General features: G+C 45.2%; 1 protein-coding gene across 1 annotated transcript; it reads left to right on the forward strand.

The window, feature by feature from the left end:
- Positions 1-1,079: 1,079 nt before the first annotated feature.
- On the forward strand, positions 1,080-22,655 carry CD164L2 (CD164 molecule like 2). The gene is made up of 5 exons (XM_063444442.1): positions 1,080-1,383; positions 1,530-1,622; positions 2,975-3,052; positions 17,681-17,867; positions 22,509-22,655. Exons 1-5 carry the CDS (start codon positions 1,326-1,328, stop codon positions 22,525-22,527), a joined length of 435 nt encoding a protein of 144 aa, XP_063300512.1. The 5' UTR covers positions 1,080-1,325; the 3' UTR covers positions 22,528-22,655.
- The last annotated feature ends 1,449 nt before the right edge of the window (positions 22,656-24,104 follow it).

Consider the following 24,104-nt stretch of genomic DNA (forward strand, 5'->3'; position numbering starts at 1 on the left):
CTCCTGATAGTGTAGACCAGAATATTTGCTTCCCCTGGCTCTGCTCTCATTGTGAGTCAAAGTACAGGTTGGATATTTGAGCAGCTGTGCTCTGACTCACTAGCAGAGTGTTAGAACTGTGAGGGAGAGAATATATGGTCTTGACCAGCAGGAGGTGCAGACCACACATTCAAATTCAGCAAAATGTTAAAGGAACACTATAGTCAGGAACACAAACATGCCCCGCTTACATACCTAAATATAATAAAATTATACTTTTATTCCAGTTTGCTGGTGCTGGCTCTGTCTGTGATCTGCCTTCTTGGCTGACATTATCAGAAGTGTTCCTCTGAAAAGACAGTGTTTACTGCAAAAAGTCTGAATGTAATGATTATACTCAACAGAACAAATACAATAAGCTGTAGTTCTTCTGGTGACTATAGTGTCCCTTTAAATAAAAATTGTCTTTCGATAACTGCAATGGTCTGTTCAGCTGTATTGGTTGTGAGTGATCGTTCATAACAATTTGCAGTTGCAGCAAGATTCTTGAGGTTGTGAGGCAATCACATTTTTGCACAAGTTCCCTTTTCCAAATCTATATAATTCTAAGTGAGATTATTAAGTAGCCTTGAAATATTTGAATTATTATATTTGCACTATGCAATATTTTTGCATATTCTACTTACCAGATCCCATTTTTAATAGCTTGAGGGCATGCTGTCAGGGTGAGCAGATACAGATCCGCTTCCTGTAAGAACATGCAAAAAGCATATTTTACATTTCTTGATAAAGTGATAAAAACTCCTTAATCTCTGTGATTATAGAGTCTGTAATCTCTGTTGCAGTTGCAGGCCTAGCATGCCGTGCATTAACCCCCTAAGGACACATGACATGTGTGACATGTCATGATTCCCTTTTATTCCAGAAGTTTGGTCCTTAAGGGGTTAAACTACATTAAAAAGGTTTCATGACCTCCATTTGAGGTGAAGGTGTTAACAAATGCAGTATAAGTCCAGACTCTCTCTTGAAGAGTTAGATGACATGAAGTGCATGTACATTTTCTTTTCCACCCCCTCAGTGGATGTTTAACTCTCTTTGGCTCTATTCCTCTGGACTGGATATTCTTTACCAGTCTCAGGTTTCTATCATCAGCTCGGTTTCATTCTCCTGCCTGATCAGTTACCAGATCAAGAGACAAATATCGCCAAGAAGAGTCTCCTTTAGTCCTGTGCAGCATCTTCTTGGCCGGCACTTTACACGTTCTCTTTCATTATTAGCAGTAATTCTCTATTCTAATATTCTGTACTAGAATTCTTGAAATTGCTTTTCACTACCTCTCGTCTGACATGAAGCAACTCTATGTTCTGCTCATTGCTACTATGACGCTCATTCCCTACAAGGCAGGTAAGTAATCACCAACATTTGACTTTCAGCTATGCTGAGCACAGCACTCAGTGATTCCCATATCAGCAGTTTGCTATTCATAATTATTGCTCTGAGCCTTAGACTCCCTGCACATTAGTTAACTTGTCCTTTTTTATGTCCCACAGAAACTTGTAGACACCTGCGTTCCTGTGAAAGCTGCACAGAAGGAGTGAATGCATTAAATACCACCTGTATGTGGGTCTCCTGCAGCGAATCAGGTAAATATGACAATTTGTTTACTGAGTGACTAACAAAAATACATTAAAGAATGAAATATATCTTTTTAAATGATGGAGTGCATTGATCCAAGCAGAAAACATATTGGTATTATATAGCCAAGTAGTAGGTTTTCCAAACCTCCAAATAAAATTAGCTTTGGAGGTCATTTCTGATTCACTCTGTTTTCGATTTAAACATATAATAGATGTAAAAGGCAAGACTTTATAGAGCTGTCGTTCTCAACAATGTTTTTCTTTACAAGTGCAGTGTTTTGCATATAAATAAATTCTTATGTCTTCCATGCTGTGATATGGGTGAGAAAATATGCAGAAGAATCAAATCAGCTAACATAAGAAAACATATCAAATGTCATAGCAATGTGCAATAAAACCACTTTCAATGAAAATAAAAACATCATGGTCATTCTCAATACCGTAATTGCTTTTAGTAATTTATTTTGGAAGGAACAATTTGCTAAACATTCTAGTTATAATAAAGTTCGTAATAATAGTAATAAGTATAGGTTTTAATAGGTTCATTCCAGTGTATCTGATTACATCAGCTCCTATAGCTTCCATAGTAAGAGCATTACAAATATGTTATAAATTGGCTTTAAAAAAAAACAAAACCTGAAACTAGTAAAATTGCAGAGTAAAGCAAGAAAAAAAAAATCAAACAAATTATTTCCAGACTAGAGAAGCAGAGTTTGTTAGGGGAGAGGCTGTATGCTGATCAGTGAGATGAAATTTAGTGTTGCATGGAGAGACTATACTATGCATTTCGTCAGTGACCTTCCATGCTGCAGGGACAAAGACTGGGCAAGAGAATTTATAGAGGACTTGTCATGTAAAAACATTATTATTTTATTATTTATATAGTGCCATCAGACTCCGTAGCGCTGTACAATGGGTGGACTAACAGACATGTTATTGTAACCAGACAACTGGACGTACAGGAACAGAGAGGTTGAGGGCCCTGCTCAATGAGCTTACATTCTAGATGGAGTGGGGTATAGTGACTCAAAGGGTAAAAGTAGGGGTACGAAGTAGGTTGTTAGGAAAGTATTCACTGATGGCTTGGCAGGTCGTTTTGACAGTTGCAGGAGAGGAGTCATGTGGGGGATAAAATATGTAGCAATCTACATTCCATCCATGATGAATATGAAGGACAAACTTTTGCACATTATGAACACACTTGTCCCCAAACCATAATGTAATCAATGTAGGTCAAAATGCATTGTCAATACCACCTATACAGATGGCACATTTTACTCATATGTACATACCTCTTCATACCATAGAGATGTGCTAACTGGGATTTTTTATCTTTGTGCTTTTTTTTTTCTACTTAGAAAACAGCAGTTGTGTCTCCACTGAGGAATTCATGGCTGAATCTTGCATAGTATTTAACACAAGCAGCAAATGTGAAGGTAAGTTACACTAATTCATTAAGTGGATGGTAGGATAGCAACTCTGGGTTAAATGCTAGATTCTATAAACTATTGGGGCCTTTAATCAACTGACATTAAGATAGTTGGTATAGTAGGGGCATTGGAGAGGGATATAAGTGTAGGGTATCATCTTATCATTTGGTATTGTGTATAGGGAGGGGTATGGAACCATGGTGTATTTGTCAGAGATAACTATTGTCAATATGCTAGGTTACTCTGTTACGTCAAGTTTACAATGCTAACAATGCCAAGTTATCTGGAAAAAGAGCAAATTATTAAGTAGTGGGTAGTAATCATGGTAATTTTAATTATTATCCTCATTCATTAAAGTGATGTTTGTGTATGTGTCAGAGCTTGCAGTTTGGGTTCTCCGTTCAAGATACTGTATACGGTAACTACCATTATTCTAATCCCAATCAATGCTGTATAGGTACTACAGATACTAGAGACTATAACTCTTAAATGTGGAGCTCTAATTGCAACTCCAAGCCTTAATGCAGCCTTTGGCACATGTGCCATGCATGGCACGTGAGGCAACCAGACCCATATGGGTCAGCTGGCCCATAGATCAGATGATCTCCCCAGCTGGCCCCGAGTGATCCAGTGCCTGTAGCTCATGGAAGCATGTGGTCTGCACCTTCAGTGGGGGCATATTCCACAGCTGACCTTATCTCGCGCTCCATCACTGTGTGAATAGTCAGAGCATTTCCGAGGGTTATTGTGCCAAAGCTGGAACCTACATTTGCAACTACTGGACCAACATTTAGGATTCATGCCCTCCTCTCTGGCAAAAGGTAGGCCAGAGGGAGGGGGCATACAGCAACTTTATAATAACTTTTTTTCAAATAAAATATTTCCTGCAAAAATAAAGACCCCTGCAAACACCTCCTGTGCACAATTCCCATACAATCCACACACAACACTACAGACAGGCATACATACACAACATGCAAGCACTCACAATACCACACAGTCCACACCATACACAATTTATTGATACCGGAGAAACTGACGGAAGCCAAGTACAGAGAGATGGACACAGGTTTCTTCAGGAAGGAAGAGATTCTTTATTCGATTCACCGAACGGGACTCAGAGGGACTAATGTCACCAAAATACAACAAGATCTGAGCCCCGGACAATAGTGTAGGCTCCTTATATAGGCATGTAACTCCTCCCATAATAAGCTCCACCCACACATACTCTTACCCAATCAATCGAACAAGAACTAACTTCCTGTTTGACCGCATGGCTTGCCCAGCACAATGGAGGAGGGGAATACTACATCCGGTATTCTCGCACATGCTCCGTACACTACTGATCGTATCTTTGCCACGTGCAACCAACCGACCGATACACCAGTATATGCACGTACACATGTCACGTGGTAATCTCGGCCTACTAAATTTATTTTTACCGAGATTCCACCACATTATCATTATAGACTGCCCACACACATGCATCATACAACAGGCAGTCAACATAAACACACACAATACTACATACACACATTGTCATGGTACCTGTCCCTCAAGCCTCCTTCTCCTCCAGCAATTTCGGCACTTTGGCCGCCGGCCGCTATAGCCCCGCCCCCTTTTATGACGCGGCGCAATGCCGCCGATGTCATGACGTCAATGACGTCACGACCCGCCGGAAATCTCAAACCAGGACGTTTTGGGGGCGTGGACATCAATTAAAGAGGCAGGGTATAAAAGGTACTCCCTTACAGTGAGTCATTGCCCTGTCGTGGTTTCAGCTTGACTGTTCCCTTAGTGCGTTTATATTGATTGGTTCTTCAGTTATTGACTTGCCTTGTACCCTGACCTTGCTTCTCTCTCCTATCCTTGTACTCGGCTTGGCTTTCGCTTACCTGTCTTCTCGTTCCCTCGACCTTGGCTCATCCCTGACCATTCTATGTTTGCGTGACGTTAGTCCGGCCACTCTAAGGTCCGGTACACGTCTTTATAGTTTTCAGTACTCTGCGTGTTGGATCCCTGTCTTGATCCTGACACACATCACCACGGGTAGCTCTCATCATGCACAAAAATAGTACAATAAACCCACATACAAACATTTAACATAATAGCCCACACACACATATAACAAACCAGGTAGATCACATATACACACATAACACAGACAGTCCAACACACATAAATACCACAAGCGCACACACATATACATAACAGGCAACTCATAATCACACACACAATACAACAAACAGCCCCAACACACAACCCTACAAGCATTCCACACACTTGCAATACTGCAAACCTATCCACACTACCACAGACAAACCCACACATATACATAACACACAAAATACAATGTATGCAGCCCACACACATACACAACACACAGCCCACTTATATAAAAAAATACAAACAGCTGCCACACCTACCCCTGTGTAAGATTGTACAGTACTTTAATCCATAACATCGGTGGAAACCAAGCATGCTGTGCACTGTCCTTCTAGCACCATCCTTGACAACCACAAGGCATTTTGTTATCCAGTGGTTTCTTGGTTCGGAACACTTCTATTCACCCACCTAAAAATTACTTGTCTCTTAAAAGAGTGCAGGATGGATTTGTAAGTAGTATAACTAAAGAAATAGTGTTGAAGACCTGGTTTTCCCTTCTCTTTCAGTATCCTATAACAAATCCACTGATCCATATTTTGTGGCATAAGCTTTTCACAGATTAAATTACCCATACAGATACTAAGGCTGGATTAACATAGGGTATGATGGAGTTGCAGCTCCAGGCCCATGCCCATGGAATAGGCCCATTTTTTTTACACACTACTCTTAGGGTTGCCATCTGGCCAGTATTTCTCCAGTATTTGAGGCTGCCTAGCCGGTGCCGGTATTGCAGTAATACCAGCAATACAAATGTAAGTCTCAGTACAAACAGAGATTTTTCATCAATACCAGTGCCAGCCAATAGGGGTCGCTGTCTGTGTGGTGAGAGGCAGGGATAGCATCTCCCTCCCTGTCTTGCTCTACTCACTAGGGAACACTGAGACATTGAAGGGCACTGGGAGACATAGGGACACAGACACTAGAGGACACTGGGAGACATGGGGACACTGAGACACTAGGGGACACTGGGAGACATAAGGACACTTGGGGACACTGAGACACTAGGGGGCACTGTGAAACATGGGGATAGTGAGAGACTTAGGGACACTGGGAGACATGGGGACACTGAGACACTAGGAGAAACTGAGACATGGGGACAATGAGAGACTTGGGGAAAATGAGACATTGGGAGACATGGGGACACTGAGACACTGGGGGACAAGGGGACCGTGAGACACCCAGTGGCCCCTAGTCTTTGTGTCCCCATGTCTCCCAGCCAGTGGCCCTAGTGTCTCAGTGTCCCCATGCCTCTCAGTGTCCCTAGTGTCTCAGTGTCCCTAGTTTCCCAGTGTCCCCCATGTCTCCCAGCCAGTGTCCCTAGTGTCTCAGTTTCCTCATGTCTCCCTGTGTCCCTGGTGTGTCTCAGTGTCCCTATTGCACTTAAGCGTTTCCTAGTCTCCCAGTGTCTCAGCGTCCCCATGTCTCCCAGTGTCTGTGTCCCCTAGTATAAAAGAAAAAAAATCTAAGCATTCACTGTGATAGATTTAAGCAGGTTTATTGGACATTGCAATGTTTAGACCTGTACCCAGGTCTTTATCAAGTTTCCAGTGTCCCCTATGTATCACAGTGTCTCAGTGCCCCATGTCTCCCAGTGTCCCCTTGTGTCTCAAAGTCATCCAGTGTTCCCATGTCTCCCCCCATGTCTCCATGTCTCCCAGTACCCCCTAGTGGCATGGGGACACTGGGAGACATTGGGACACAGACACTAGGGAACAATAAGAGACATGGGGATGTAGAGGAACAAAACATGTGTGGAATGGCTGACAGTGAAATTAGTTTAGGTAATGCTGACTTTGGTCTCTCTAACATTGTGGCATGTTCTCTTTCTTCTACACTCACTACATACACATTTTCTCTGTCCCAGACTATATACCAGGAGCTCCTGCCTGCTAGTAAGAAGGTAAGGAGACAAGTGTACATGTGACTGCCAGCAGAGGCGGCTCTCTAATTAGGCGATTTAGGCGGCCGCCTAAGGCCTCGCGCAGTCAGGGGCCTCGCGGCCGCCTAAATCGCCTGAGGGTAGACTGACATGTCGGGTTCTCGGTCTACGACCGAGGACCCGACACAGGAGGGGGCCCGGCGGCTTGCTCTTAGTGCCGCCGGGTGCGAGGCCCCTCCTGTCAGGCCGCCTGGGGAGAGAGCCTGCCTCAGTCTGCAGCTCCGCCGGGTGTGAGCTGCAGACTGAGGTCTCGCGATCTCCAGCCAATCAGAGCGTTGCCGCGGGTTACCACGGCAACGCTCTGAATGGAAATCGCGAGACTTTCCCCATGTGGTCTGCAGCTCTGCATCCAGCGGAGCTGCAGACCGGAAATCCCACTGGACCACCAGGGAGCCATCCAGGACACTGGACCACCAGGGACAGATTGACCCCACCGGACCACCAGAGAAAAAGGTACATTTTGACCCCCCTCACCCTGTCATCCCACATGTCACCCCCCTCACCCCATCTCACCCTGTCACACCCCCACCCCATCTCACCCTATCACCCCCCACCCCATCTCACACTGTCACCCCCCACCCCATCTGACCCTGTCACCCCCCACCCCATCTGACCCTGTCACCCCCCACCCCATCTCACCCTGTCACACCCCCACCCCATCTCACCCTATCACCCCCCACCCCATCTCACACTGTCACCCCCCCACCCCATCTCACACTGTCACCCCCCCACCCCATCTCACACTGTCACCCCCCCACCCCATCTCACCCTGTCACCCCCCACCCCATCTCACCCTGTCACCCCCCACCCCATCTCACCCTGTCACCCCCCACCCCATCTCACCCTGTCACCCCCCACCCCATCTCACCCTGTCACACCCCCACCCCATCTCACCCTATCACCCCCCCACCCCATCTCACACTGTCACCCCCCCACCCCATCTCACCCTATCACCCCCCACCCCATCTCATACTGTCACCCCCCACCCCATCTCACCCTGTCACCCCCCACCCCATCTCACCCTGTGACCCCCCACCCCATCTCACCCTGTCACCCCCACCCCATCTCACCCTGTCACACCCCCACCCCATCTCACCCTATCACCCCCCACCCCATCTCACACTGTCACCCCCCCACCCCATCTCACCCTGTCACCCCCCACCCCATCTCACACTGTCACCCCTCCACCCCATCTCACACTGTCACCCCCCCACCCCATCTCACCCTGTCACCCCCCACCCCATCTCACCCTGTCACCCCCCCTCACCCCATCTCACCCTGTCACCCCATCTCACCCTGTCACCCCCCCTCACCCCATCTCACCCTGTCACCCCATCTCACCCTGTCGCCCCCCCTCACCCCATCTCACCCTGTCACCCCCCCTCACCCCATCTCACCCTGTCACCCCCCTCACCCCATCTCACCCTGTCACCCCCCCTCACCCTGCCACCCCACTTCTCACCACCTTACACCCTGCCACCTCACCCTGTCACCCCCTCACCCTGCCACTTCACCCTGTCATCCCTCTCTCACACTGCTACCCCACCTGTCACCCCGTCACCCTGCCACCCCACCTGTCACCCCCATCTCACCCTGCCACCCCACCTGTCACCCCCTTTCACCCTGTCACCCCCCTCTCACGCTGCCACCCCACCTGTCAGTCCCTGCCACCCCACCTGTCACCCCCTCTCACCCCACCTCTCACCCTGCCACCCCACCTGTCACCCCCTCTCACCCCACCTCTCACCCTGTAACCCTGTCACCCCACCTCTTACTCTGTCACCCACCCTGTGACCCCCACACTGTCACCCACCCTGTCACTCCCCTCATACTGTCACCCCCCTCATACTGTCACCACCCTCATACTGTCACCCCCTCTCACCATGTCACCCCCTCTCACCCTGCCACCCCCTCACCCTTCCTCCCCTCTCACCCCACATCTGACCCTGTCACTCACCCTGCCACCCCACCTGTCACCCTGCCACCCCACCTGTCACCCCCTCATACTGTCGCCCCCTCTCACCCTGTTACCCCCTCTCACCCTGCCACCCCACCTGTCACCCCCCTCACCCTGCCTCCCCTCTCACCCCACATCTGAACTGTCACTCACCCTGCCACCCCACCTGTCACCCCCTCTCACCCTGCCACCTCACCTGTCACCCCCTCTCACTCTGCCACCTCACCTGTCACCCCCTTTCACCCTGTCACCCCCCTCTCACACTGCCACCCCACCTGTCAGTCCCTGCCACCCCACCTGTCACCCCCCTCTCACCCCACCTCTCACCCTGCCACCCCACCTCTCACCCTGCCACCCCCTCTCACCCCACCTCTCACCCTGTAACCCTGTCACCCCACCTCTTACTCTGTCACCCACCCTGTGATCCCCACACTGTCACCCACCCTGGCACTTCCCACACACTGTCACCCCCCTCTCACCATGTCACCCCCTCTCACCCTGCCACCCCCTCACCCTTCCTCCCCTCTCACCCCACATCTGACCCTGTCACTCAACCTGCCACCCCACCTGCCACCCTGCCACCCCACCTGTCACCCCCTAATACTGTCGCCCCCTCTCACCCTGTTACCCCCTCTCACCCTGCCATCCCACCTGTCACCCCCTCACCCTGCCTCCCCTCTCACCCCACATCTGACCCTGTCACTTACCCTGCCACCCCACCTGTCACCCCCTCTCACCCTGCCACCTCACCTGTCACCCCCTTTCACTCTGCCACCTCACCTGTCACCCCACCTCTTACTCTGTCACCCACCCTGTGACCCCCCACACTATGTCACCCACCTTACTCTGTCAACTTACCCTGTCACTCCCCACACACCGTCACCCCACCTCACACTGTCACCCTCTCTCACCCCACATATGACCCTGTCACTCCCCCTGCCACCCCACCTGTCACCCTGCCACCTCACCTGTCACCCCCTCTCACCCTGCCACCTCACCTGTCACCCCTATGTAATTTTCCCACACACTCTGTCACCTCTCTCCACACACACTGTCACCTACCTCCACACACACTGTCACCTACCTCCATACACACTGTCACCTACCTCCATACACACTGTCACCTACCTCCATACACACTATCGCTCCCTCTAAACACACGGGCACCACGCGTACTCTGGCACCCTCCTGCTCTTTTACACTCACCCTGCCACAGTTACTCCTTTACTCACCCTGTCACCCCCTAAAGGCAATCATTCTACACAGTACACACTGTCATAAAACATAGCGTCGCCATGAACTTAATGCCAAAGGCCAGTACACAAACATACACATGCTCAGGGAAACATACATACAAATACAAAGATACTCACTGCCAGACACACACTCTCCGGTACACACAGGTAAATGCACAATGCAACGATGTATACAAAGACTAGTTCTCTATATCCAGTACTGCAAGCTTCCTTTCAATATATCTACAGCTTCTTATATACACACACACAAGTCAACTGCAATTTTTTTCCAATAATGGTGTTAGTGGGGGCCTCATGTATGAATTTCGCCTAAGGCCTCGCCAAGTCTAGAGCCGCCACTGACTGCTAGAGGACGGTCCTTAGAAAGAGTGGAGCGAGTTCATCATTAGATGCATTTATGCCATGCTCAGGGTGCTGTCTGCATAGTATGCCCTTAATTGGCCAGCCTGCATGACTGACAGGCAGCCTGACATGCATTCATGCCAGGCTATTCTTCTAATTCTTTGGGCAGACATGCCCCCTTTTTGGGTATGTCTGCCCCTTATGGCAGTTCTGGTTACATAATTCTCGTCAGTGGCCCACCCTTTTACCCCGTGCATAGACTTCTTGTTTTACTGGACACTGCTGTTAGGGGATATGGATTTATTTGAAAGATGAAAGCGTGAGATTAGCATAGGGTTTCCCTCCAGCACCATCTCCATCAGATACATGACGCTTGGGAGGTAGTACTGTTTTATTGTTTTTGGTCGATAAGATTTTGTAATTAGGCCCATCATAATTGTCAGCACCAGGCCCACTGGGCTCTTAATCTGGCCCTGACTAAAATGTGAATTAGATGCTCAAATGAGAAAGGCTAATGTTTTCTAGCTTGCCCTGGGATATCTGGCTAATTCACTGTAGCTCAAAGCTAGAATTCTAGTGGTGGCCTATTCTCCCAAATCCGCATTTCCAGCAGTAGCCCATTCTCCTCCCCCTTCCATTCCCTCAATATTTTCAGTAGTGGGTCATTCTCTCAATTAAATCCCTCTCCTATTCTGCTTTTTCAGTACGAGGCCCATCGTCCTTGCTGCCTATAGCCAGAAGAAGCTCATTCCCATCACACACTGTCTTTTTTCCTCTCTAAATCTTCCAGAAGGTGGTGGTGCTCTGCAAAGAGCGGGTTAATGGTTGTTACAGGGGGCCCAGGAGGTGGCCGGCCACCTCATGGCACCCCTGAAGCAGGAGGCATCTGGTGGGGGTGGCAAAGGGAGCTCTGATTTCGTGTTTCAGTTCCTTTCTGCTTACTTGGGTGGCCTCTGTAGTGATGCAAGGAGCAGAAATATGATGTCACTCCACGGCGCCTCCCACTTGAACCCAGGAAGACAATCCCTGCTGGACCCCAGGGTGAAAATCCCCGCTGGACCCCAGGGTGAAAATCCCCACTGGACCCCAAGGAGACAATCCCGACTGGACCCCAAGGAGACAATCCCCACTGGACCCCAGGGAGACAATCCCCACTGGACCCCAGGGAGACAATCCCCACTGGACCCCAGGGAGACAATCCCCACTGGACCCCAGGGAGACACTCCCCACTGGACCCCAGGGAGACAATCCCCACTGGGCCCCAGGGAGACAATCCCCACTGGGCCCCAGGGAGACAATCCCCACTGGGCCCCAGGGAGACAATCCCCACTGGGCCCCAGGGAGACAATCCCCACTGGGCCCCAGGGAGACAATCCCCACTGGGCCCCAGGGAGACAATCCCCACTGGGCCTCAGGGAGAAAATCCCCACTGGATGCCGTGGAGAGGACCCACACCAGCTCTCCTAAAGGTGGGGAGGCTGGATGGACCTAATAAATAAAATAAAACATCAACGAATAAAAGTAATTTGTGTGTGTGTGTGTGTGTGTGTGTGTGTGTGCAAGAATGTGTAAATGTGTGAGTGTGTGTGTGTCTGTCAGTGTGTGTGTCTGTCAGTGAGTGTTTCAAATCAGTGAGATTGTGTGTCTGTTAGTGAGTGTGTATGTTTGTCAGTGAGTATATGTGTCAGTGTGTTTGTCGGTGAGTGTGTTGGTCAGTGATTATTTTAAATCTGTGAGATTGTGTGTCTGTCATTGAGAGTGTGTTTAAGAAGCATTCATGTATATGTCACCAATGATTAGTGTCCCCTAGTGTCTGTGTCCCAATGTCTCCCAGTGTCCCCATGTCACTGTCCTTTTGAAAAATCTATGGGTGACATTTCTCCATATAATGTTTGCTACTGGTGTCTGCTAAATTGGTTTGTTTGTTTGTTTCACCTGTGTGCTTTGCAGGGCCGGCGCGTCCATAAGGCGGCACAGGCGGCCGCCTTAGGGCGCACCGGCTCTGGGGGCACAAAATTCCAGTGACCGGCAGGAGGGAAGTGCTCCCTCCTGCCTGGTCACCTCCTGGATCCCCGGAGCGGTGCGGCGTGCGGCTGAAGTGGATTAGGAGGCGGCGAGGGAGCTCTGATCTCTCTGACCGGCTCCCTCGCGCGCCTTTTGCTGATGCCGCGGGAGCCGGAATATGACGTCATATTCCGGCTCCCGCGGCATCAGAAAACAGCCTGCGAGGGAGCAGATCAGAGAGATCAGAGCTCCCTCGCCGCCTCCTAATCCACTTCAGCCGCACGCCTCCCAGCAGCCCCACTGGACCACCAATGAGAGACCCACGCCAACTCTCCAGGTAGGGAGGCTGGGTGGGAAATTTACATTTAATTTAGATTATTAATTACTGTGTGTGAGTGTGTATGTCAGTGTGTATGTGTGTCTGTGAGTTTGTGTGTGTGTGTCAGTGTGTGTGTGCATGTGAGTATGTGTGTGTGTACATGTGAGTGTGTGTCTGTCAGTGTGTGTGTCTGTCAGTGTGTTCGAGTTTGTGTGCATGTGAGTATGTGTGTCTGTCAGTGTGTGTATCTGTGAGTTTGTGTGTGAGTGAGTGTGTCTGTCAGTGTGTGTCTGTGTGTGTGTGCGCATGTGAGTATGTGTGTCTGTCAGTGTGTGTGTCTGGGAGTTTGTGTGTGCGTGAGTGTGTCTGTCAGTGTGTGTGTGTGCGCATGTGAGTATGTGTGTCTGTCAGTGTATGTGTGTTCGAGTATGTGTGTCTGTGAGTTTTTGTGTGTGTGTGCATGTGAGTATGTGTGTCTGTCAGTGTGTGTCTGTGTGTGTGTCTGTGTCAGTGTGTGTGTGTCTGTCAGTGTGCGTGTGAGTGTCTGTCAATGAATGAGTGTGTCAGATAAGTGAGTCTGGCTGTCAGAGACGTCTGTGTGTTTGTCATTGAGTGTGTGTGACTGTCAGTGTTTATACACCCCTGACTGTAGCGTGGCCAAGCGGAGTGTACCGTGGTACAGGAACATCTGTTTCCTGTATCTGGCAGGACTGACAGGAAAAGCTCAATGTACCGGGATTCGCTCCGCTCAGCCACGCTACAGGAAAGGTAGGAGGCACACCAGGAAGGGGAGGGGACCACTATGGGGGTGGGTGAGGAGGGGAGAAATACACTGAGGTACAGGAAAAGGAGGGAGGGGGGAAAGGAACACTAAGCGACAGGGAACAGAGGGGGGAGGGGAGAGGAACACTAAGGGATAGGGAAAGGAGGAGAGAGGGGAGAGGAACAGTAAAGGTCAGAGAAGGGACCATTAAGGGACGGGGAGAGGGGCTGGATGTGAAAGAAACACACAGTGGGGCTTGAGAAGGAAAGAGACACACACAAAGGAGCTGGGAAGAGTAAAAGACACAAAAGGGCTGGGAGAAAAGGAGTCACACAAAGGGTCTGGGAGGAGTAAGACACACAAAATGTGGGAGGATGTAAGAGTCATACAAAGAAGAGAGATAGGAGACACACAAAGGCAAAAATAGGAGATAAAATACACTAAATGGAGTCAGATATTTAAAGACGGGATAAGAAACACAAAAGGGAGGTTAAGAGGCACACAGGTGCAGATGTTTTTGAAAAATGCATCTTTGCCTATGTACCCAAAATTCTTTGCACCGACCCTGGTGCTTTGGACATATACATTAAGGTTTCTTAAAAAGGGAAAAAAAATCATATAATTTCATTTATTGGGCAATGAGCTCCTTTTGCAAATTATATGGTGACATGAAATCTCTCCTTCACTCCATATAATGTTTGCCTTAATTGTGCCAGCTGAATTTGATATATGTGTAAGAATCACCATTTATTGAACTGTATTCACTGTTTCTGCCCAAGTTGAGGAATTAACATGCTTGCCCAAATAAGGTCAACAAGTTACCAATATTATCTCTTGGCTGAATGAAAGGTCAATTTGTTTTATGTATTTAATTGCTATTCATTGAGGTGAAGGTGTAGCTGAAGCATTATTATTATTATTATTAATGTTGCCATTTATATAGCGCCAACAGATTCCGTAGCGCTTTACAATATTATGAGAGGGGATTTAACTATAAATAGGACAATTACAAATAAACTTACGGGAACAATAGGTTGAAGAGGACCCTGCTCAATCGAGCTTACATTATATAAGAGGTGGGGTATAAAACATATTAGGACAGGAATTTGCAGTCAAATAAAAGGTCAAATAAAAGCATTGTGGCGAAGTATATAGGCAACAAGCTCCATGGGCGTCCGCAGGAATTTTTCCGGGGTGAATAGCGTTTTCACAACTATGTGTCAGGAATAAATGTTTGCATTCCTGACACAATAGTGTTCCTTTAAGCAAATTAAAGGAACATTCTGGTCACCATAACTTTATCCAAATGAAAATGCTATGATGTCAGGAAGCCCCTGGGTGCTCTTTCCTTTAAGGGGTTAAACCGCTCTCAAATGGCTTTCTCCAGCTCTAGATCTCCAGGTCGCTCAGTGGTATTCGGCTTCTTAAATAGAGTGTCAGGAAGTGCAGATTGACGTCAGGCATGGGTGCTGCAGAATGGCTAGGGTGGTCAGTTGACGCTCTAAGCCAATTGCTAGTTCCCGGTTCATAAAATTTGTTTTACTTTTTTATGAATGGGGAGCTACTGATTGACTTAGTGTGCCAGCTGAACGCTCTAGCCAATCATCGACACCCCTACCCATTGGCACTCTGTGCTTCCTGACACTCAGTAAATAAAAGTGAACACATTAACACTGATATATATTTTTTTACCTGGGGAGATGAAAAGGTCCAAAGTTTCCTTGCAAGGCCCAGGTACCAAAGCCTTATGATGTGGTGTCCAGAATAAAGTTGAGGGTTCACTTCACTTGTCCTTCCTGCTCCAATCTCCTTTTCTTCTCCTTCATTTGACACAGTCTTCTTTTTCTTCTGACACTGTCTTCTCTCCTCCTTGGCTCCTTCTGCTCCTTTACCTTTCTGCTAATTTCTGCTTATTTTGCGCCCTTCTACTCCTTTCTCTTTCTGATCCCTTTCTGCTCCTTGCAGACCCTTTCTGCTCCTTCACCTATGTTACCTTTGTGCTCCATCTGATTCTTTCTGCTCCTTTACCTTTGTGCTCCTTCTGTCCCTTTCTGCTCTTTGCAGAACCTTCCTGCTCCTTGCTGCCCATTGCAGACCCTTCCTGCTCCTTGTTGACCTTTCCTGCTAATTTCTGCTTTTTCTCCTACTTTACGTTTGTGCTCATTCTGCCCCTTCCAGCTCATTGCTGCCCCCTTTCTGCTCCTTGATGCCCCTTCCTGCTCATTTCTGTTCCTTCTCCTACTTTACCTTTGTGCTCCTTCTGTCCCTTCCTCTGCATTGCTGCCCTTTCCAGCGCCTTGCTGACCCTTTCGGCTCCTTCTACTTTACCTTTGTGCTGTTTTACCTTCCAGCTCCTTGCTGCCCCTTCCTGCCCCTTCCTGCTTCTTGTTGACCATTCCTTCTTCTTGCAGACCCTTTGTGCTCCTTGCAGACCCTTTGTGCTCCTTGCAGACCCTTCCTGCTTCTTGCTGCCAATTCCTGCTCCTTGCTGCCCATTCCTGCTCATTTATGTTCCTTTCTGCTCCTTCTCCTACTTTACCGTTTTTGCTCCTTTCAGCTCCTTGCTGCCCCTTTCTGCTCATTGATGTCCCTTCCTGCTAATTTCTGTTCCGTCTCCTTTCTGCTCCTTCTCTTATTTGACCTTCCTGCTACTTGCTGACCCTTCCTGTAGGCTGCCTCCCCCCATCCCTCACTTCCCTGATCTGTAGGTGGATCCCCCATCTCGAACTTACCTGATCTGTAGGTGGATCCCCCATCTCTCACTTACCTGATCTGTATGCTGCACCCCCTCATCTCTCACTTACCTGATCTATAGGCTGTCTCTCCCCCCCCCCCCCATCCCTCACTTACCTGATCTATAGGCTGTCTCTTCCACCCCCATCTCTCACAGAATAGGAAAAAAAAATTTTTTGACCCCAAAGTCATTTAGATTTATCCTTGGATCAATCCTTGGCTCTGTTAATATCTTGCTAGCCCCCTCAGCAGCCTCCTGTGTGTGATTAAAGTTCAATTTACAGAGTAGTAGGTAAAAACTTATATAGTAAGTTACGCCTGATTGAAAACATTTTATATAGTAAGTTACGTCTGATTGATAACAACCCACTTACAAAGTGCTTGTGCATTAAGGGGGTCCCCTTGAGGAAGGCGTATGTCTGAAATATTGGGGGTATTCTAAGGTCTCCAGCCTGGTCAGTATATTTTGATATTACATTTATGGTTTAATGCATTAGCACTTTATAAGTGGGTTGATATGATTTTGTTTATTATACCGTTTAGGTGTGGGTGTTATTATATATGGTTCCATAATGAAAGGCTAGGCCTACTTTTTGTGCGTTTCTTACCTAACGTAGGATGCCCTCGGCAATACCCACAAATCTGCCAATATATATCATTATAGTCTTAAGGACCCAGTATGCTGGAAAAATCTCTACCTTTGTTTTTTGGAATGTATATTTAATAAAGATGTTACAATAAGTTGTTTAAATCTTTGTAGTGCTTATGGTATGTTGGGAATAGTATAGACCAGGGGTGGGGAACCTTCGGCTCTCCAGATGTTTTGGACTACACCTCCCATGATGCTTTGCCAGCATTATGTGTGTAAGAGCATTATGGGGGATGTAGTCAACAACATCTGGAGAGCCGAAGGTTGCCTATCCCTGGTATAGACATACGGGTGGGCAAACTGTAGATGCCCAGATGCTGTAGAATGGAAACAAAAATGATCCTCTGCCATTTTAAAGGCTGTGAAAGCATCATGGCAGTTGTAGTTCTACAACATCAGGGAATCTACCATTAGACCTGCCCAGGTATTTAATTTATTGAAGGGTTTTATATGCTCAATGCCTTTGGTTTTATTCTGATATTGTTTCTTTTCTTGTTTATATTCAGATTTTCTGTCACCATTCATAATTACTCCACTCTCCATACCAGAAGTCCCACCTTCCAACACATTGTCCCCCCCAGTTTTCCACACAGGCAGTTTTATTGGAGGAGGACTACTCGTGATCATTTTACAGGCTATTGGATACTTTGTCTTGAAACGTCTGAATGGACCAGAGAGAGATTACCACACTATGTAAGGCATCTTTTTATCATAAATCTGCAGCCTGTATTGCTTATGTTATTGGGATGGACCTCGACAAATACATGCATGTGTGAATTAGTACTGGGGTCAGCAACCTATGGGATGCCTTTGCATGGCACGAAGGCTGCTGGACTAAATGAGATCTGAGGATCTCCCCAGCCAGCCCAGGGTACCCCAACGCCTGGAGCACAAGGGAGCCTATGGCTGGCATCTGCATCTCACCAGAAAAAGTGTCAGAACAGAGACAAAGGGATAAGTGATCTGGTCCCACAGAAGGTGCAGACTGAGAGCTGCAACCACCAGACCATCAGGAAACCATGAAAATGCATGCACCTCTCCCTGGTAAGGCAAGAGGGCATAAACAACTTTATAGCAACTTTATTTAGAAATGAAAATAGTATTCCTGCATAAATATAAATATCTGCAAAAACCTTCCCCACGTATAATCCACACGCAATTCCTACACAACACTAAAGAGAGTCACAGATAGTGGATGCATGGAATAGCCTTCCAGCTGAAGTGGTAGAGGTTAACACAGTAAAGGAGTTTAAGCATGCATGGGATAGGCATAAGGCTATCCTAACTATAAGATAAGGCTAGGACTAAGTATTTAAAACATTGGGTAGACTAGATGGGCCGAATGGTTCTTATCTGCTGTCACATTCTATGTTTCTAGATACACAACCCTGCAAGCAGTTCGCCCATAGAATACCACAAGCAGCCCATACCACACATAAAAGTACTACAAGCAACCTACATACACACTTGTGACATCATAGTAAGCCCATACATACCACAATAGGCAACCCACATAAACACAGTTCCCATAGTTACAAACAACACCAAAGATAGACACACAGAAAGCCGTTTACACACGACACCACAGCCACAAACACACATACTTTTAGCATAATCTACACCATAAACCCACTTAACGTGGTCATTGGTAGGTGCCAAAAAGACCCAGGACTTTAGGCCAAAAATATATAAATATATGTAATATCTCCTCCTACCTTATACCTGTCTAATGGCCTGCCCAAGCTCTACTGCAATATATATACACACACACAGTTGTAATCAAAATAATTCAACCCCCATTGAAAATCAGGTTTATCGTCCAAATTTAGACTTTCAGCTATTTGCAATGAACAAATCAAACAAAAGTAATTTGAGTAGCTCGACACCCCCCCCCCCCTGAATCAAATCCCTCAAAACAGCACAAATATGCAAAACAGGTGTTGTCTCAAGCACACCTGATGCAACTAATCAAGGGCTTCATTAGATGCACCAGGTGTGCTTGAGTTGGAACACTTGAAATACATGAAATGACTAGGAGTTTGAGTGTCACGTTTGACTGCATGTTTATAATATGGCTAAGTCAAAAGAAAAGTCCACAAATTTACGAGAAGAGATCATCGCCCTTCACAAACAAGATACGAGATACCAAAAGTTAGCAAAGGCACTGAATGTTCCTATAGACACCGTTGGAAGCATCGTTTGCAAGTTCAATGTTGAAGGAACAGTGGTTATACTACCTGGGTGGGGCAGAAAGCTATCAAGTTGCAACCAGAGATCTTAGAAGGCAGGTTGTGAAAAATCCTTCTAGTGACTGCAAAGACTTGGTGGCAACAATGGCTGCAACCAGATTTTTGAAAAGGCAGGTTGTGAAAAACCCTCAAGGTTTCAGTAAGCACAGTAAGATGTGTACTAAACGCAGAAGGTTTTAATGCCAGAACTCTAAGAGGTCATTCCAATATGCTCAAAAAGTATATAAATAAGCCATTGAAGTTTTGGGATTCTGTTCTGTGGAGTGATGACACACAACTAGAACTTTTCAGCCCAATCGACCAGCGGTATGTCTGGAGGGCAAAGAATGAAGCATACACTGAAAAGAGCACTCTGCCTACAGTAAATCATGGCAGTGGCTCGGTGATGATCTGGGGCTCATCTGGCACTGGAAACCTGCAGTGTGTGGAAATCAAGATGGGTTCATTGCAGTATCCTAGGACAAAGCACCATGCCGCCTGGGAAGAAGCTGAAGCTTGGGGCATCATTGGACCTTCCAACAAGTCCATGGTCCTGATCATATCTCAAATTCCACCAAGGCTTGGTTGCAGAAGTAGTCCTGGAAAATTCTACCGTGGCCATCACAGTCACCTGTACTCCATAGAAAATCTCCATGGGCTATGCAGGTCATAACAGCAAAAGGGTGCTCTACTTAGTTCTAAAGATGCTTGCCATGAAGGGGTTGAATAATTTTGAAACTGGAGAAGTCATTATAAGTTGAATATGGGGACATTCAATCAATAAAGACTGATTGATGTATTAGATATATCACAACAAAATCTAATTCCCATGCTGATCCTGTCACTGGATGCAGGAAAGGCCTTTGACAGGGTCAGCTGGGATTTTATGGAACATACTTTGAAAGCATTTGGAGTATCAGGCTGGCTCTTAACTGCAATAATGGCACTATATAAAGATCCAATGGCTATAACAATTGGACCTAACATATGCACAAACTGGTTTAAATTGAAAAATGGGACCAGACAGTGATGTCCATTATCTCCCATCCTATACATATTAACTATAGAAGTATTAACCAACAGAATCAACAGAGCACAGAGATAAAAGGCTTTTCAACAAAAAGAAAATGAATTAAAGCTGTCACTCTACGCTGACGATACAATTTTGTACTTAACTAATCCCTCAACCTCCCTGCCAACTGAAATAGATTTATATAGTGCAGTTTCAAACTGTAAACTAAATAAAACAAAATCAAATGCACTATATATTAACATACCTAAAAAAGACATAGATATCTATCAAGAACTTGTGGTATTATAAATGCAAAAACATTTATATACTGGGGAATTAAAATCTGTAAGAATATAAATAGTATTATGTGAATACATTTTTTAGATCTCCTAAAAGAAACTAATAAAAACCTAAAAGAATGGAGGAAATTAGAAATATCCTGGGGAGGAAGAATAAATATTCTGAAATCATACGTCCTCCCGAAATGGACATACTTGTTTAGAATGCTCCCTCTAGCTTTTCCGACGCCATGGTTAACAATGGTAAGAACTGCCTTTTCAAACTATGTGTGGCAAGGGAAAAAAAATAGGATAAAAAACTCATTGTTATCTAGAGGGATAAAAAAATAGGTGATTAGGCTATCCAAATATAACAAAATACTAGGAGGCTGGTATAACTATGCATGTATTGACATGTCAGTTTGAGCAAAACAAAATAGAACGAAGCATGGCTAAATATAGAACTGGAAGCTAGTCAATTGAAGGACCCAGTTGATTTAAGATGGAACATAAAAAAAATTAATTTATCCAGCTCTTATATTCTGAACCAAATTATACCAATATGGCATAAAATTAATAAGAAAATGGACATGGAAAATAAAATCTTTAACTTTCAAAGTTTGAACTCACTAGAAACAATAATGAAGGACATTTCCTTAAATAAATGGAAAGCCAAACATATAAAAACAATCAAAGATTTAGTTCGAGACAATAAAATAAAATCTTTTAATATGTTGGTAGACAGGCAATGATACTTTTACTTATATCAGGGTTAAACATTTTATGGAGAAAGTCATATTGATATCAGAAGGAAATCTGTATAAAATAATAAAAACAATACTACAGCAGAATAAAGTAAAACAGCTTTTCTCCAGATGTGTTAAACGAACAGAAGAAAATAATATCACAGAAACACCTACAGCCATTAGAAAATGGAATAAAGATCTTAGAATAAAAATAGATGAAAAAGAATGGTTATCTTCTTTATATAAGATGGAAATGGTATAGAACCACTTACACTTGCTGGCACTGGGATGAGGAGACCCTGGTTTATGATGGATCCACTGATAAACTTTCTTTCTACTGCACAAGGAAAGAATCCTTCTCTAAAGTAAAAGTATACTTTATTTCCAAACTGGTTACGTCTAAATTATTTGCAGCAAGGAGAGGTGAACTTTTTTTTTTTTTTTTTTTTTTAGAGATTTTCCGCATTTCTCTACCAATTCCTACACTTGCTCACTCCTCTGGCTCTCGGCTTTTTAAATGTGAAGACTTTTGAAGACTGTAATATGCGTTTAACCCCTTAAGAACCAAACCTCTGGAATAAAAGGGAATCATGACATGGCACACATGTCATGTGTCCTTAAGGTGTTAATATTTTAGAGTATAATGAAAAAAAAGAAAAGAATAGTTTAGTAGATAACCCCCTTTTAAATAATAGTATAGTTGTAGATTTCTTCTTGATTAATTTAGTATATTTAGGGCCTCTGTTTTCAAATGGTTTTAGAAGAATTAACCAAAACTGTAGATTTTAATATTTTTTAGTATGAAGAGAACTAGACGTTTTAAATCCGCCTTTCTAGTATCCTTGTTTTTTTTTTTTTTTTACAGGTTTTAGACTTACCGCCCACCATTCCCCCTCCATCCCACCTCCCTTAGGGTTTTTATTTGCATGGAAGTTTTTTTTATGTTTATTCATGTATGTTAGACACAGACTGGGACATATTGACGGTGAGATCAATCATATTGTAAATAATCGGGGTGGTAATGGTTCCTATATTATACCTATTCTAACTATATTTTCTTTTCCCTTTAGGGAGGAAACTGCTCAGTGACAGAGAAATTGACATTTTTCACATCAAGACCCTTTGTATTTCTACATCCAAATTAAGAAGAGGTCAATTTGGACAATGGATTAGAAGCAGAATAATACACACACACATATGCATATGTGTATAAACAATTAATCAACCCACTAAACTTTTTTTCCTAGAATTTCTACTTGAGCTTCATATATCTTTTTTCTCACCTAATCTCCTCTCCAAGTCATCTATCACAGTTTTTTTACAACTAAAATTAGTAAACCACAAAATAAGTGTTGAGTCATATTTGTTCTATACTTTAATACTACAGCTTACCATTAGCTGTTTTGTAAAAATAAACATATATTTTGGCAAGGTCTTTATTTTGATTGCTTGAAGGGTTACTGCATCCATCATAACCACTACAGGTCAGGCACTGTTCCCCAGTAATGGAGAAAACTGTTTTACAGTGGTTTACCCTCATACCTGGTCCTGTTCTGTGAGGCCAAAGCTGGATGTCGATCCAGCCGGTCATTCCTCAGCTGAGAGAGACAGCAGACAAATTAAAATTTGCACAGAATTGACATTAGTCAGCCAAAAACTTGTGTGGTCTTGCTGATAATGCTCCATGATGGTGATAGAGGTGGAGTTACACCTTTGGCAGCAAAGAGTTTAAACTTGGCATGTGCAGTATTTAATAATGCTGCACATACATAATACAGGCACCACTTCAAATCACTGAAGTGGTCATGGTGACTGTAGTAACCCTTTATTGATAAAGGGACACTATCAACACCAAAACAACTTTAGCTTAATGAAGCAGTGTTGGTGTATACTGTACATCATGCCCCTGCTGTCTAACCAGTGTTAATGTTGGGGTCAAATTTCGATATGGGTTTAGTCATAGTCTTTTGACTAAATAGCCATTTTAGTTGTAGTCTTATTTTAGTCATCTGAATTGTTTTAGTTTTAGTCGACTAAATCTCCAGTAAATCTCAAAAATATTAGTTGACTAAAATTGTTAGTCGACAAAATTAACACTGTTCAATTCTCTGTCATTTAGGAGTTAGATCACTTTGCTTATGCAGCTCTAGCCACACCTACCTGTATGTGACCTATGCTGTCTACGTACACATTTCATGGATAAATGTTTAAAAATTATTTACTGTGTGATTAAAGTTCAGTTAACCCCTTAAGGACGCAAGACGGTTCAGGACCGTCATCGGCATTTTTGCGTTGCCGACCGACGACGGTCCTGAACCGTCCTAAATTTAAAATGTACTTACCCGATCGCCGTCGTTCCCCCGGCGGCGATCGGCGGTGCTCCCATTGTGGGGAGACTGCCTGCAGCCCAGACAGTCTCCCCATGGCGGATTAGGACCCCTGTGGCCATGTGATCGCCCAACAGGGCGACCACATGGTCACAATAGGTGTCCATGTGTCTGCCTGCAGGGGGACTGTCTGTGCTGACAGGCAGTCTCCCTGCTGCTGTAAAATCATTAAAAAAAATTAAAGTTAAAGTCAATGTTAATAAAAAAAATTTATTATTATATATGTGTATATATATATATGATATATAGACATATATTATACCTATATAATATGTGTCT

This window comes from Pelobates fuscus, chromosome 1 (genome assembly GCF_036172605.1).
Source record: "Pelobates fuscus isolate aPelFus1 chromosome 1, aPelFus1.pri, whole genome shotgun sequence".
Taxonomy (NCBI): Eukaryota; Metazoa; Chordata; class Amphibia; order Anura; family Pelobatidae; genus Pelobates; species Pelobates fuscus.

Bases quoted from the DNA above. Each gene is read 5' to 3' on its own strand.
- CD164L2 (XM_063444442.1), top strand. From the start codon at position 1,326: ATGAAGCAACTCTATGTTCTGCTCATTGCTACTATGACGCTCATTCCC. The intron at 1,623-2,974 runs GTAAATATGACA...TTTTCTACTTAG, and splicing joins GGTCTCCTGCAGCGAATCAG to AAAACAGCAGTTGTGTCTCC. The intron at 3,053-17,680 runs GTAAGTTACACT...GTTTATATTCAG, and splicing joins CACAAGCAGCAAATGTGAAG to ATTTTCTGTCACCATTCATA.